We start from the raw sequence: 15,163 nt of genomic DNA on the forward strand, positions 1-15,163 counted from the left end.
CTTCACCAAACACTTCCCATCTCACAAAACAATGGCTGTAGAGAGGTGGGTTTAAAGAGTTCAGCATATGAAAAAATAATAGTTTAACCAGATGTATATAAGACACCCTAAAGAAACCGAGCATCACTGATAGTCAAGGTTGACTGTATCCTGAGCAATTTCATGACTATCTATATTAAAGAAACTAAAATGAAGCATTCTTTCTACAGGTAGATATTCAAAAAGAAAGGCCAGAGAACATCTTTATAGTCTATTATGGTGTCACTGGCAAGATGTGTGCATGAAACAGCTTAATTTCACTCTTATTTTAATATTCAAAGCTTTTGCTCTGATCCATATGACTAAAAATCTCTCATGACTGTAATTAGCATTCAAATGATGGATTTGCCCCTAGAATAAAATTTTTCTCATTTGCCAACATTAATAAATAACTAGTTTATAGTATTGTGATAAGGACATAATTTCAACACCCTTCAGAAAGAAAGTTCCTAATTTAGATAAATGAGAAATGTATCCCTGCATTCCATGGAAACAGATAAATGAAGAGTTGCTACTGGGTTGTTGTAGCACCAATCTAAGTACTGGAATGATAGCAATAGACTCAGGTGATAGTATTTGCTAAGTAGAAAATCATTGTCTTGCAAGGTTATATAGGTTAGTTTTATATTTGCTAAGGACAGGAAGACTTCAGTTTTGTACTTCTTCATACTGACTGATATCTAGACAGGATACTCTATACGGGATACTGATATGTTTTGCCAAATAATTTTGAAATGTTCAGCCAAATTTGTACACAACCAAAAAATCCCCCAACCCTTGGAAGCCCCCTAATCTTGCAGATTTTTAAGCTATATGAACCCCACTGTCTCCTGTGTTCACTGCTATTGTCTCAAACTCTGATTTAGGGAGATAGTCTTGTCTGACAGAAAATAGAGTTTAATTCCACCAAAAATTTGGGTGATGGCCTTTACTCTTGTTTGATGGGGTTGACATGATCTCAGTGTTCCTGTGTGACTATTTTGATCCAATCAGGAAACTCTTTGGTCTAATCAGGAAACAGGAGGGTTGTATTTGCCATAATTGATCAGTGGTCAAACTCTTGTTTTAGCACCAACCATGATGAGCTAGGAGTCTGCATTATCCAGTCCTGAATTTTGACAATTTCCCCAGTTGGAAGTTTATTTTTCCCCTGCCCGTGCCTATGTAACATTGTTTTCATAGTCTCGTGATTGTGAAGACTAGGAAAAGATAGGTGACCCTGCAGTCAAAGTTTATCAGCTATGATGAACAAGTAAAGGTGGTAAAATAGTCTACTAAACACCAAAAACACACCAGTTGGAAACTTTCTACCCTTCTCCACCCAAAATCTTCTCTGATGACCAAAGACACCAACATCATAATGAAACTTGTTAAATAGCTGTAGCTTAGTGGCCACCCTAAACTTCTGAATCAGAAATAGCATGCTAACAAAATTCCCAGGTGTCCACATGCTCAGTGAAGGATGAGAAGCACAGATGCATGCTTCCATGTCTTCTCCCACTCATTTCTTCCAGTTCTCTACCATGAAGGGCCTGTAGACAAGAGTAATGTTCATCTAGCTCTGATAATCAAGAAAATTATCACTGAAAGTTCACTCAACCTCCAAAACTGTAATGCAGATTTGTGTAGGGTACCTGAAAGTCATTTAGATACACTTAATGCAATTTCAACAATATGCTTGTATAAACAAAACCTGTTTCATGACCATACTAGTCAATATGTCAATATGGATGAGAGCAACTTCACAAGGCCCCACTCCTACATTAAGAACTACTGTTAAATCAGCAGTTTCTGAGAGAAGGTGAATCTTCATGGACAAGACCCCCACTAAAGTATCCAATGCCAAAGGCTATCACTAAACACTAAATAAGATGGACTCAGTAGGTTATGTGTGTGGGAGGGGGTACATGTGTGTGTAACAATCATAATTAAAGAAGAGATCATGAATTTGAGAGATACTGGAGGGCATCTGGGAGGACTTAGAGCAGTGAAGGAGGGGTGGACATAATGTAAATGCTGTACACATAGAAAATTCTGGAAGAAAAATTCTCCAAATGATATGAAACCTATCTCTGTAGTCTAAGGTGAAGCTTCAAAACACATCTGCTTTGTAGCCATTACTCCTTTTTTCCTTTGCTGAGCTGATAAGTGCTCTTATTCCTTGAAAATCCACTGTCTGACCTGGTAGATTACCCTAGCACATGTGCCTTTCCTCATATATTTGTGTTTCTTGTACATGGGAATTTGCTGAGTTTAAAACCTTGCATTAAAGTTTGGAACTAAATAAAATCATACTTCTCAGAATTAAAATATGCTTTGTTCATGCACTAGGGACAGGTCCTAATCCCACTGCCTGTGGGCCCCCTAAACAGTTCAAGCTAAACACCTGTCTCATTTATCCAGAGGGTCTAGTCCAGTACCATGGGGACTCCTCAGCTATTGGTCCGCAGTTCATGTGTTTCCACTAGTTTGGCTAGTTGTCTCTGTACTTTTTCTAATCATGGTCTATTGAGAAAAAGTACAGTTGTCTCTGTACTTTTTCCAATTGTGGTCTCTTGCTCATAGAATCCCTCCTCTCTCTCATGGATTGGACTCCTGGCTTTTTGGAGCCTAGTGCCTATGGTGAAACACTTTGTGCAGCCTTGGAGGGACTTGGACATGCCTCAGCTGAATGTACCAGGCTCTGCTGACTTTTCATGGGAGACCTTGCCTTGGAGGAGGTGTAAATGGGGGGGTGTGTTGGGAGGGAAGGCTGGGGGTTGGAAGGGGGAGGACAGGGGAATCTGTGGTTGGTATGTAAAATGAATAGAAAATCTCTTAATAAAATCTATGCTTTGTTTCTCTTTTCAAGAGAAATAGTAAAATAAGTAAATTCATGAAATTTTGCAGTTAGATCTTACTCCCATCAAAACAAGGAAAAACACAAGTGTGGAGAGCATCTATATTTATATCTACAACAGAAATATCTAGTACAAGTGATTTATTTTTATACAAAAACCACTTCCCAATCTCAGTTCATAATTTCCTTCATTCATTTGTTCCTTCCTTTCACACTGATTTAAAACTAGATTCCCAAGCATTTGTGGAGATGAATACACTTCAGTACTTAATAAGATTACTGGAGATCTCTTGCAACTAAAATTCTAGATTTTTCAAACATTATAATTTGTATCTTTTAAAATATATTTAATTAAAACACAATTATATCACTTCCCCCTCCCTTTTCTCCCTTCAACCTCTTCCATGTCACCTCCCTCCAACCCCTCTTGTGTCCTCCCTTTCTCTAAAACTGATGGACTCTTTTTCTTTTATTATTGAGATAGATAGATGATAGATAGATAGATCGATAGATGATAGATAGATAGATAGATAGATAGATAGATAGATAGATAGATAGATACATGCACAAATACATGAATACAACTTTCTAAGCCCATTTTAGCTGCTTAGGAGTATATGATTTCAGGGCTGACCACTATACATTGGCTAACCAATCAGAAGTCTCATCACTGGAAGTAAGTTCTCTTGGCAGTTTTCAGTTGCCTGTAGTTCTTTGTCTAGAGTTGGTTTGCATCTTATTAAGATCCATAATATCGGACTCCTTACAAACTCATTTTGTTCTCTGAGAGTTTTCAATTTCCTCCAACAAGATGGTTAAGCAAAATTCATAATCTCCATGATTTTGTCATCATCAAAACGAAATAAGCATCTGTGTCGATAGAAGCGCTAACACCTGCATAGTAGTTCAGGAAGTCTTCTTTTGAAACCTGAGGAAGGAAAAAGGTGAGGGGGGAGAAAGAGTGTCAAAATATGTGAGCCACAGAACACTTCATTTTCTCCTAAGATGCTCACTATAGATGGGATTTGCAACTGGCAATAATGCAGCATTGCCTAAGTCAAGAAGAACTTTCCCCTCTGAAAATGGTTATGAAATGGGATATTTACAGTGGGCGGCCAAAGACTTACCTTCATCTCAGTCATCTACACCTCCTTCCCCAAGTCATCACTATAGTAAAATAAGATCTGGGGATTTCTACCATGCTACCCAATAAGGTAGCCATTGTTCACAATGTTTAAGCTCATACTAATTAAAATGTCTAATTTAATGAAAAAATCCCATTCCTTGGGGACACTAACCATGCTCCCTGCTCACCAACTCTATGTGGCCAGCAACTGGAGTACTGGAAAATGCTGATGGAGAACAGCTCTGTCACTATAGCCAATCCTACAAGACAATCCTGTTCTGAACTATATACTACATATTCATAATCATTACTAATACAGTCAACCCTCTGTTAATGTGTTCTCTATCTATTGATTTACTCAGGTTTTATTGGAAGAATTCAGAGTGAACTGAATTATGTCTATACTGTACATGTACAAGATGCATATAGTTTTGAGCAAAATTGGTGTTTCATATAAAGGATCTGAGCATTTAAGAATTTTATTATCTGTGGTTAGTCCTGGAATAAAAACTCTATGGATAAAAAAAAGAGGATTATACCTTAAGATGAAGATTTTTATAACATAAACAAGTAGATGATAATTGCTTTGGAGAAAGAGAGTCTGGGCCACACACATGTAGAGATAGACCTAGAGGAAGGAGCACCTTACAGGATCCTTGAGGGGAACACTCTGGAAAAGATGCATATTACCCAATAAGCAATAGCCAGGTGTGAGACAATAGCCATATAGAAGGTACTGGAAATAGCTCATCAGGCTTGCCAATAAGTGCATTTTTCTTAATTTCATCAACATAAGTTTTCTATGCTGGGCAATGACACTGAGAACAAAGAAAAGGAATCAGATCCCGGCTTCTCTCCCTCCCCCTCCCCCTCTCCCTCCTTCCTTCCCTCCTTCCCTCCTTCTCTCCCTTCCTTCCTCCTGGCCACCCTCATTCCTTGTACTAGTAATAGAGTTATTCTATCCCTGTTGGTCCTAGAAGCACAACTCAAGGCTGGAAATGCTGAGAAGTTGGTGAGCCTGTTGAGTGGGCATAGTCTGACCCTGTGGGAAGAGGAGAAAAGAAGAGTAATAGCAAATGGTATATCACATCTCAATATCTCATTCTTGGCTATCAAAATAGTAATTTGATGAGTAATTACATCATGCATCTTAAAAAGACTCATTACTTTCAAAATAAAATGCTGTCACCTGGAACAGAAACATCATACCAACAATGTTTGTAAATGATTTATAAACCAATAATATTTATAATGTTATAAATAATACAAAGGCACACTTTTACTGTAATGAGATCATCAATACAAACATCACACACACACAGCTAGAACAAAGTTGCCACAAAATTAAACACTTGCCCTATCCCAGACTCTATACATTTCAGTTAACTTCCACATAGTTCATTACAATAAAGTTACATTTTTATCAAAAAACAGAAGCACAACCCAGGAGCCTGGATAAGCAACATGTTAGCCAATGTGAGAAAACATACTTTGAAAATAGTTTGAAACTTTACTGAAACAGTTAGACTTCTCTTTTACTGAAACAGTGCTGTTTCCAATGTTTAATTAAAAAAAAATAAATCAGAACTTGTTAAAGGCAAATTACTGAGAATGTGCCCAAATGATAAAAAATTTTTTATATAAATTAAGTTATGCCTAAACTGGTAGCTCACAGAAATCTCAATTTCTGGTTAAAACAGATGATTTCCCAGTTGTTTCCATTGTGACAAGTTGATATCCTCATATGCATGGAGCTTACCACTAGAAGCACACACTATTTTAAATAAAATATTTAGCATTTGCAGTATAAATAGCATCAAAATTCTTATTTACCAAGCATAATGCTGTTTTGAAACTCATGTTTATTCCATTTCTACTTAAATGCTGTCGAGATAAGGTTTACATATAGGAACATCTCACTGTATAGAAAATAACTTGAGTTACAGTCTTATGATAAAATAACTTATTAATGGCCTCAGAAAGCTTTACAAGCTATGTGGGACCTTTTCATGACTAATATACTGATTATAATTATATGCAAATAGATACCCATAAACATGTGGATATAGTCAGACACAGCCCTTGTAAGCATTGTTACATTACTAATGTTTACTTAGCTTTGTTTTTGTTTTAAGTTTAGATGAAATAAAACTAAATTTCTACTCAAACACTTTCTAAATGACTTCAATTAGTAGAGCTGAAATTCTCAGTGATTTACCACATGCACTTTGCAGCTTCAATGATGTTCTTAAGTAAATGGATTTTGAATGATATTGCTAAATGACATTTGAGACATGAATAAGTATGAAACTTGTGGAATGGTACTTTATTTCTCTGTTCCCTTGGAAACGAAGGGAATGTCCTGCCACTGGATAATACTCCACATTTCTGAAGTACTTTATCCCATCAGTGAAGAAGCATTAAGATCCAAGAGAGCCCTGGCAGGAGCAAGCGACTCTGCCATCCATCATTTTCTCTCAATCTTCAGTCCCCATTCTGTTCTGAGTCTCTCTCAGACTGCTGATTATCATGAGTTCTGCACACAGCCTGAGCGTTTCCAAGATACCAGCCCCTGAAACCTCCTAAGCTCTAGGGTAAGATGCTCCCAGATCAATACTAGTGTCTGAATGCCATGTTATAAGGTCAGTGAATTCTATTATGAAGAATTAGGAGAAGAATTCAACATACGTGGCAAAAAAAAAAAAAATCAGGACATTTTGAGGGGGTCTTCCTGTGGTGCACTTTACCATACTGCTAGATGTGAAATCCATATCAGACACTCAGCTACTGTTGGCTGGCTTATATTCTCACTGTATTTTACTTCCACTACATTTGTTCTGAGGGGAAGGAAAAACTGGCTTTGGCGAACCAGGTGTGAGAATTAAACAAGAAGGCTGTGCTATTCTCAGAGAGGAAGGACTGTTTTACCACAGTCTCTCACCGCATCAACCCAGACTGCCAGAAAGAATGCTTCTCACAGCCACGTTCTCAGAAGCCCTGTCAATCATTTGCTTATATATCTTTCAACAGATTCTACCCGTCACCTGTTTTAGAAGAAGCCATTTGAAGCCTTAATTTGGTGAGGTATTCTGTTAGAACCAAAGAATTTAGCCAGCTCTCACCTGAGTACACAGCTTTCATAGATGTAACTTGGAGGAGTCAAACCAATGCCAAGAAAATTGTCTGTCAAACAGATCAATTATATGTCAGACCCTTAGAGTATTTGTTTTTACTTTGAGTCACAGCATTTCTAAGATTTAAAACCTTGTTGCTGTATTCAGGAAGTCTTCATTTAAAAGCCCCTCAACATCTTGATTTTTCCCTTTGAGTCATGAGCATTTCTATGACTGAACTTTTCTCTGCTTCATTCAACAGATTTTTTTAAAATTAAAATAATAATAATAATTTCCAGGAAAGCAAGCTTGTTGGCCAACTTGGAAAGTTGGAAGCTGTGTATTTTGTATTCTGTACTCAAAAGAGATTTGCATAAATCTAGAGCATATATGAGTCACAAAATGTTAATACAGTTTTATCAAACAGAAGTAGAAAAGTACCCATACACCAGCTAATAATATATTGGACAATTTAATCTCTTTCCTTGATTAACTATCAGCATAACAGATTAACTGTAGGTAGAATCATGATGGTGGGTTCACTTCCTGCTTGTACTCTCGTGGTCCAATGAGGCAATCTATATTGGCCAAGACAACTGAAGGGATAGGGTTACTATCTGCCTCCAAGAATAGGAGGGAACTATGCTTGCATTGTCTTGATAGACTTTCAGGAGTTATAATTCCCTTACACCATGCCATATGATGGGTTCCTGCTGTCTAGCTTGCAAGGCTGGATGAGGGATGGAGAGGGGAATTTCAGTGCTGGGGTTGTATTATTCTCTTTCTACCCCCTCTAGTCTATTAACAACTATTGGGTGTTAGTTTTGTTTAAAAGCCACTGGTTGCACGTAATTCACTGTTCCATCCACACTCCGTGGTTGGAGCTCAATAAATAATTATCAATAAGATATTTTTACCTACAAGTCACTACATGCTGAGTCAGTTGGCAGGCTCTGTGGAGAGCACACACTCCTGACTTCAATGCTGATGTTAAAGTTTGAAATATAACTGTGTTAGTGCATATAAATAACACAGAGCAAATAAACTGCTATCCAGGGGTTGAAAGATCCCGCCAAGGGCAAGACATCAGTGAAAAACTAGTCCTTCAGACTGACAGAAATTCTAATCCAGTCTGTACATAACTCAGCACATCTTGTTTTTCATTTGCACTGAGAATGGAATCCAAGTACATGGTAGCTAAGTCTCTTCCTGCTCTTACACAGGGTTATGTCATGAAAGAGACAGTGCAAACTCAGTATCAGTAAGGTTGGCTTGGTCTGAAGATTCTAATTTGGAAATGCTTACGTGCATTAGTTTTATATCATAAAAATATGCTAATTCTACCGTTTCTTCTTTCCTGAATGGGGTCCAAGTCCAGTAGGAAAGTGCTTCCTAGAAATGCTTTGACAGCTTTTCTTGTGTCTTGCATTCAGAACAAAGTGGTTACTTTTCATATTGCAAATGGAACTGTGCTTAAAATCTAGACATTAAATAAATTGGAAAAGTGTTCAGTAAGTTGTTAGAAAATATTTTAAAATGGTTCTTTTCTCTTCCTTCTGTAACTACTAGAAAGAGTAAATTAATAAGTCACCTTTGACTGTATGTGTAAGAAATCATAGATGAGATCAGAAATAAGAGTATAGTGTTCCTTAAAAATTAGATTCTGAAGTCATAAATTAGATAAAAAAAAATAAGACTACAGTGTTCCTTAGACATTAGGTTCTTAAGAGGTCTTGTTTCTCTAAGGTAAGAAGACCTTGGTGGAATCTTGCTCCTGAATCCAGCACCTAAAGGTCTGAAAGTGAGGCAATTGAATTTGCACTGTGAGACAAGGGTTATCTGTAATGAGTGTTTTTCTGTCTTGCCAGGCAGCTCCCAAATTATGACTTGGAAACTTATTTATTATGAAAGCACAGCCTACAGTTTAGGCTTATTCCTAACTAGCTCTTATAAACTTAAAGTAACCCATTTATATTAATATACATTCTGTCACGTGGTATTACCTCTCCTCCGTCTTGTACCTCCTGTTTCCTCTCCAGGTCCAGGTCTCCTGGCATCTCCTGTGCACCTAGATCCCTCCTCTTCTTCCTTTCTCTCCCTGGAAACCTGCATACTCCTCTCGCCTAGCTCTTAACCCTTCAGCTTTTTATTACACCAACCACTGCAATACACCTTCACATGGTGTACAAATCTCTCACAACAGTTATCTGAAATCAGATCATTGTACCCTGTACCCTCATTAGACAGGAAGCAAAATATCACTGAAAGAGACAGAGCTGATAGCTGCAACCCAGGCTCTGCTCAGAATCACATGCTCATTCTGTAGCCTGCGTTAAGCAAGACATGAGTCATACCCAGAATCAACGACACAAATCTATCTAGAGCAGTAAGCTGGAAACCCACCATGCTTAGGAAATAGCAGACTTCTCCTTAACTACACTTTGCAGGGCACATGCTTAAAAATGATACTTTCCTACATATTTGTGCTTTCTATGTGATTTCTAAATATTTTCTCATTACATTTGGTATCGGTTGCCCTGCCGTCCTCTACAGAAGACTAGTTAGTAAATCCATGGAAAGCATGGCTTGTATAATTAATGGGGAGAAAGCTGACTTTCTATGATATGAAGACACGCCCAATCTCAAGATAAAAAGCCTCTTCTCCAGCTAGCCATTAAGATAAATAAATTGAGCTTCCCCAACAGAAACAAAGCAAGATGCACTGATGAAAGAACTGATATAATTCTCATCCTGTAACACCTATTTTAACAGGTCTTAAATTAATATCTATCCTGATCTCAACTTAAAGAAGTGTGTAAGATAAAAGGTAAATAATGGGAGTAAAATTTAAAATTACGAAGTATCTTCAGACTCTATTGAACCACCTAAATCCAGAAGATCTTGAAGACACCATCAACTAAATTCATGTCCCTAAACCAATGCACAGAGACAGCCAGAGATGGGCTTTGTAGAAAAGACTTCTGAGCAACAAAAGCCGCTAGGAATTCATCTCAGCACTTCAACCAGAATTTACTCACTATGTTTTCTGTGGCCCCCAAGCACAGATCATGAAGAGCAGGAGCTGCAGCTTCAGCTCATTTTCTGAGGCTTCCTTTATATCTATTTGTCCCTCATGGGTTGATTCTCTCATGTCAATAATATACAAGCAGTGATGAGTGCTGGAAGGAGGATTTGAATCATAAAGCATCAAGTATCATGAAGAATCTGTTTTGGAATGTTCTATGATTTTAGTCTGGGTCACGCCCATCCTCTTTGGGTAAACAGAATTGTCTTCATGGTTGGCTGACAATAGGGAAGAGTTAGATAAACACTGTACCAAAAGAAAGTTTGCTAGTTACCCCAGTGAAGCTGCTCCACATAAAATGGTAGGGTCCAGCATAAGCTCACAAGTCCAGCCACAGGGAGGACTAGAGCATAGGTCTACCATTCAACAAAATGGCCTCCACTCTTACATCAGTATTTTTAAAACCAATAGAAACCAACAATCCAATCTTCATGTTCACTCTGTTTGCCAAAAGGAGGCTTCCATAGATCTGAGGAGTGAAACTCCAGATTCACTTGCAGAAATTATGAGTCTAGTATAATCTTTCTGGTCCCAAAATCGAGACTAAATCCCCTAAGATTTTACCACTATACAAATAGAGGGATTCTCACACGTAGCTTAAAGGTAAAAATATATTGGCTTTCTGGACAAACAAGGTCATAGTTACAATATTCAAAATTTCACTGATGACCAAGAGCGACATTCCAAGTTGATTGAATACCTGCATGACACAGCCACGGTGTTAGAAAATTTAGAGTTGTAACTTTAGTAATTCTTATTTTAGAGATAAGGAAACAGTGTCAGAGGAGTCAAGTCCACAGTTAATTACTTAGTGACTTTATTTCTGCTCTTATGTCAGCCCTAGAAAATATACTGTGTTGGCAAAGAAGAAGCTGTGCAATGAACATGTAATAAAATATCATTCTGAGTTTGGGGGTTGAGGTTTGATCATTTGGAGTTACGTGGCTGTCTCCATGGGTCAGGCATTTAGAGCTTCCAGGCAGTTGTCATCATGATGATGAAGTACACATCAGTGTCAATGGACGCACTCACGCCTGCATAGTAGTTCATGAACTCCTCAGGGGTCACCTGTAGTGAAGTTAGAAAGAGAAAGGACACTTTGCTTCTTTTATTAGTGGAGACCTCTCTTCCATTCCTGTAAAGAAAAGGGGCATTACCACCAAGGATTGCTGTGTATGATTACAGCTGAGGAACAGACCTAAAACAAAAGTAAAGACCAAACCAAGTTAAGGTCAGTGGTGAATGGGGCTCAGGACAGAAATAAGCCTTGATAACATCCAAGCCACCCTAAGTGGACAGTGAGGCATGGGTTGTCATCTTTTCTTTAAGAACTGGTAGCTGTAGGTGTTCTTTAGCTGCAGTTAATACTGTCCTTCTGGCGCATGTCAGAAGCAAGCCATGTCCAATGTCAGGATAAACAGTGTCTCACTTTTCAAGAAATGCTTTTTCCTATGGGTAAAGAAAGCAATTTCTAGTAAAATGTGTGATGTGATTTGCATGCATTTTACAGGTATGAATTGCTCATTCAAGGCTGAGAGTAAGCAAAAACATTACCAGCTGTTCCTCTCTTCCCACCCCCATCCCCAGGCTCTCCACTCTGTGCATATGACTGTCTTTGGAATATCAGCAGAGGTGTCTATCCATGCCATGGATGAGATGACTCTCTTTTTAGGAAAAAGAAAGGAAGTCTTATGAGTTAATAGGAGTTGGCCAACCTCTAAGTCAAAAGACTAAAAGCATCACAAGAAAGGAAACTCATAAATAACTGGAGAATCGTTTCTAGTCTGTAACAGCTTAATATGTCTCACCAGTCTTTGGGACCATTAATATCTCTTTTATTTACTATAGGGGCTCCTTGAACAATTTTTTTTTAAAAAAGCTGTAAGTTAACCAAAAATATTTATGTGACTTACAATGTCTAGCTATACTGATTCCCAAACCTCCTCCCTCTAAACCAGTGAAAGGTACCAGGAAAAAATGACACTGAACTCAGTGAATAGTAGATCTGTGGTCACCCATCTGTAAACACAAATAAATAGCATACACATAGGAACTATTGTCTTTATGAAAGAGTTTGCCATAGATTTGTTTGTATCTACAATTCCTTATGTTTTTAAGATGTTATTAAGATGGGGAGATGGCTCAGCATTACGACCACTGGCTATTCTTTAAGAGCACCTGGGTTTAATTCCCAGAACCCAGAAAAGGTTGAGCCACTTTTATGAACACATTTATTATGTCTATTAAATAAGATATTTGTAAAGCCCTTAGCACAATAGCCAGTTGATAAGTGTTCAATAAACATTGTTCATATTCATTGTCATACTAAATAAGGCTGCATATATATTTTGTTTAGTAATAAAAATAAGGCTTTTTAAGTATCCTAGATCTAAGTATCTCAAATATGGATTGTGCAAGCACCAATAGATTATACACTAAGTATACAAAGACTTGGGGTTACATCTCCCCAAATGTCAAACTTCGTGGTTCCTCAGTATAGCCAGTAATCTGAGTTTTTAAGACACACACCCAATGATAATGAACAGCTAATATTCAACATTATTACAAGGTCTATGGTATTCAAGTAACATCAAATACTGTAATTACAAAAAAAAAAAAACCCTCAATAACCTTTTGAGAGTTTGAGAGATCAACGTGGCTGATAGAGATAAATGTCAGAAGGAGCTGAAATGGGGACGTTAAATCAGTTGAGTCACAAATGGTTACTTGGACTTAGAGTCAAAGGCAGCTGACATTTCCCTGGTGACAAGGAGGAACCACCTGCAGACAGAGCCAGAAACAACAGGGACTCATGTAGAGTTGAGCTATTAGGGGAAATGGCAGTTGGCTATTTTTCTCTGACATCTTGGTAGATCAAAGGCAGCAGGACTAGAGGAAACATACAGTTCTGTTATTTCTGGCCTAGACATTTGACTGCCCAACAGAAGCTGCAACTCTTTTGTATCTGTTGTCACAATTCCTCATCCTACAAGACACTACTTCAACTACTTCTCCATCTCTGACTGTGAAATGTCAAGAGGAAAGAAACTTCCCCTTCCTACCTCCTGCCCCTTGATAATAAGACAAGCCACCAGGTTTTATGGGAAAGGGAGGGGAAATTCCCTTTAGAGGGAGGAGGCATGTTTCTTCTTCCCATAAGCACCGCCCTTTCCTAGTCACTGTCCCACTTATCTTTTCCAGTATGACCCAAAGGTTAAGAGGTGCTGCTGCTACTGAGGCTGAGGGCCTCCCCTCCCCCATCACAATAACTCTCAGGTCCTCTAAGACAAAAACTGCCTCATAGTGTTTAAACAGGTAGCACAGGGCTCTTAGCCCATCTCTTCCAATATACAACATTTTATGTAGTTGAAGGCAACTAAAATGAAAATGAGTGGTTGTTTTTGCCTTGAAGTTCACTGTAATTTAAGTGTGCTAGCTAATCTCAAATTTGACTAAAGCATGAGTCAGGGTAAATTCTGCTCTCTGGGATTCCCTTTACCAACAGCTGCTTTGTCACACGGCAGAGTGTGATGGCAAATGATACCCCTAAGGACGAGGGTAAAAGGAACCAAACATCCTGAAAAGCCTTGCATGTCTGTTCCAAAGCATTTTGGTCCTGTTTAAAATGAAGCACACTTTTTATTGCAATCTAATTCATGAGAATACAGCTAGCTGAACATGGGGAGTCTAGTAACATTGAGATGAGCTGATGTTCAAAGCAACACATTTTCCATGATGAGCAATTAGCAGCTCGTGGATCCCCAACCAAGAAAGATATGTCTGTCTCAGTACATGTTTGAAAGATATATTTTTCCACTTTTAATTAACAGTTCAGATGGCCCCAAAGGAATGTTTCCTTCTATTTGTAATAGTTATGGTGTCAACATTTGAGGATTTTTAAGGCTTTGAACCTATTCCTCCTTTACAATTTCAGTGGGGGTAGATAAATTCCATCTGGATTCATCTTTTTCACTTACCAGCCCATCTTTGTCATACGGTGAATCAAAGTTGTCCAGAAATTTCCGGAACACTTGCTCCTCTGTCCATTCCCCGTTTTGGTATTTCGGATGGTGTTTAGCATTATAAACTTCGCGAAGGTCTTCAATGGTTATGACGCCATCTCCAGTTTTGTCTAACTTCCTAAAAGCTTTCATAATTACCTCTTTTCTGGCTCTGGACATTGGGGGCTAGAGAAATTAAAAAATAAAAATAAACACACACACATACACACACACACACACACACACACACGGATGAATACACATGCAAATGAGCCTCTTCTATAGCAGATGTGATTCAATATTCCCATCAGTGATGTGAAATTGCTTATGTGCCACTAAATAAGATACTTCAGAAAGTCCCTCAGCTGGTTCAATATTCTGCCCACACCCTTCTGAAATGTACTAGCAAGTTTTGAAAACAAAACCTTGAAGTAGCCAACCCAAACCATGTGAAAGTCAAACTCCTCCACAGAAAACACTGATTCATGGAGCAAGGGTTGGGAAGCATACTTACTCTTTTTTAAAAAAAAAAAAAATTAACTTATTTATAGACTCTTTGGAAGTTTCACATCATGCACCCCAATTCTGTTCACCTTCTGGTCTCCCCATATCCTCCCCTCATCCCTGCAACACCTCCCCCACGTAAGGAAACAAATCAAAGTAAGCAAGCAGAGGCAGGCGGATCTCTGTGAGTTTGAGGTCCTCTTGGTCTACATAAAGAACATACTTACTCTTAATGTGAGAAGGAACTCATTGAAGTCTATCGTCCCATTTCCATCTCTGTCAAATCTCCGGAAAAGTTCTTCTGCCTCTTCTTTCTCCATGACCACAGCATAATCATTTAACCCTTTCAAAAACTCTTTGAAATCAAGGGTTCGGTTGTTGTTGTCATCCATAATCCGAAACACTCTGAAGATAACAACATGAAGAAAAAAAAAAACCACAAAGAACAACGTGTAA

At 38.3% G+C, this 15,163-nt stretch overlaps 1 protein-coding gene across 3 annotated transcripts in view; it reads right to left on the minus strand.

Annotated features, from left to right (window-relative positions):
* Positions 1-3,053: 3,053 nt before the first annotated feature.
* Capsl (calcyphosine like) overlaps positions 3,054-15,163 on the minus strand; it is a 34,342-nt gene continuing 22,232 nt past the window's right edge. Inside the window, exons 3-6 of one of the 3 annotated variants that reach the window (XM_076551779.1) lie at positions 14,935-15,112; positions 14,180-14,389; positions 4,695-11,270; positions 3,054-3,806 (exon numbers count right to left, since the gene is read on the minus strand). In XM_076551779.1, coding sequence (XP_076407894.1) covers positions 11,169-11,270; positions 14,180-14,389; positions 14,935-15,112 — 490 coding nt within the window. In that variant the 3' untranslated portion in view covers positions 3,054-3,806; positions 4,695-11,168. Of the gene's footprint in view, positions 3,807-4,694; positions 11,271-14,179; positions 14,390-14,934; positions 15,113-15,163 lie in introns of those variants that run through there. The other 2 variants (XM_042261441.2, XM_042261442.2) reach the window with 2 other exon arrangements.

The sequence above is a fragment of the Peromyscus maniculatus genome, chromosome 15 (genome assembly GCF_049852395.1).
Source record: "Peromyscus maniculatus bairdii isolate BWxNUB_F1_BW_parent chromosome 15, HU_Pman_BW_mat_3.1, whole genome shotgun sequence".
Classification (NCBI taxonomy): Eukaryota; Metazoa; Chordata; class Mammalia; order Rodentia; family Cricetidae; genus Peromyscus; species Peromyscus maniculatus.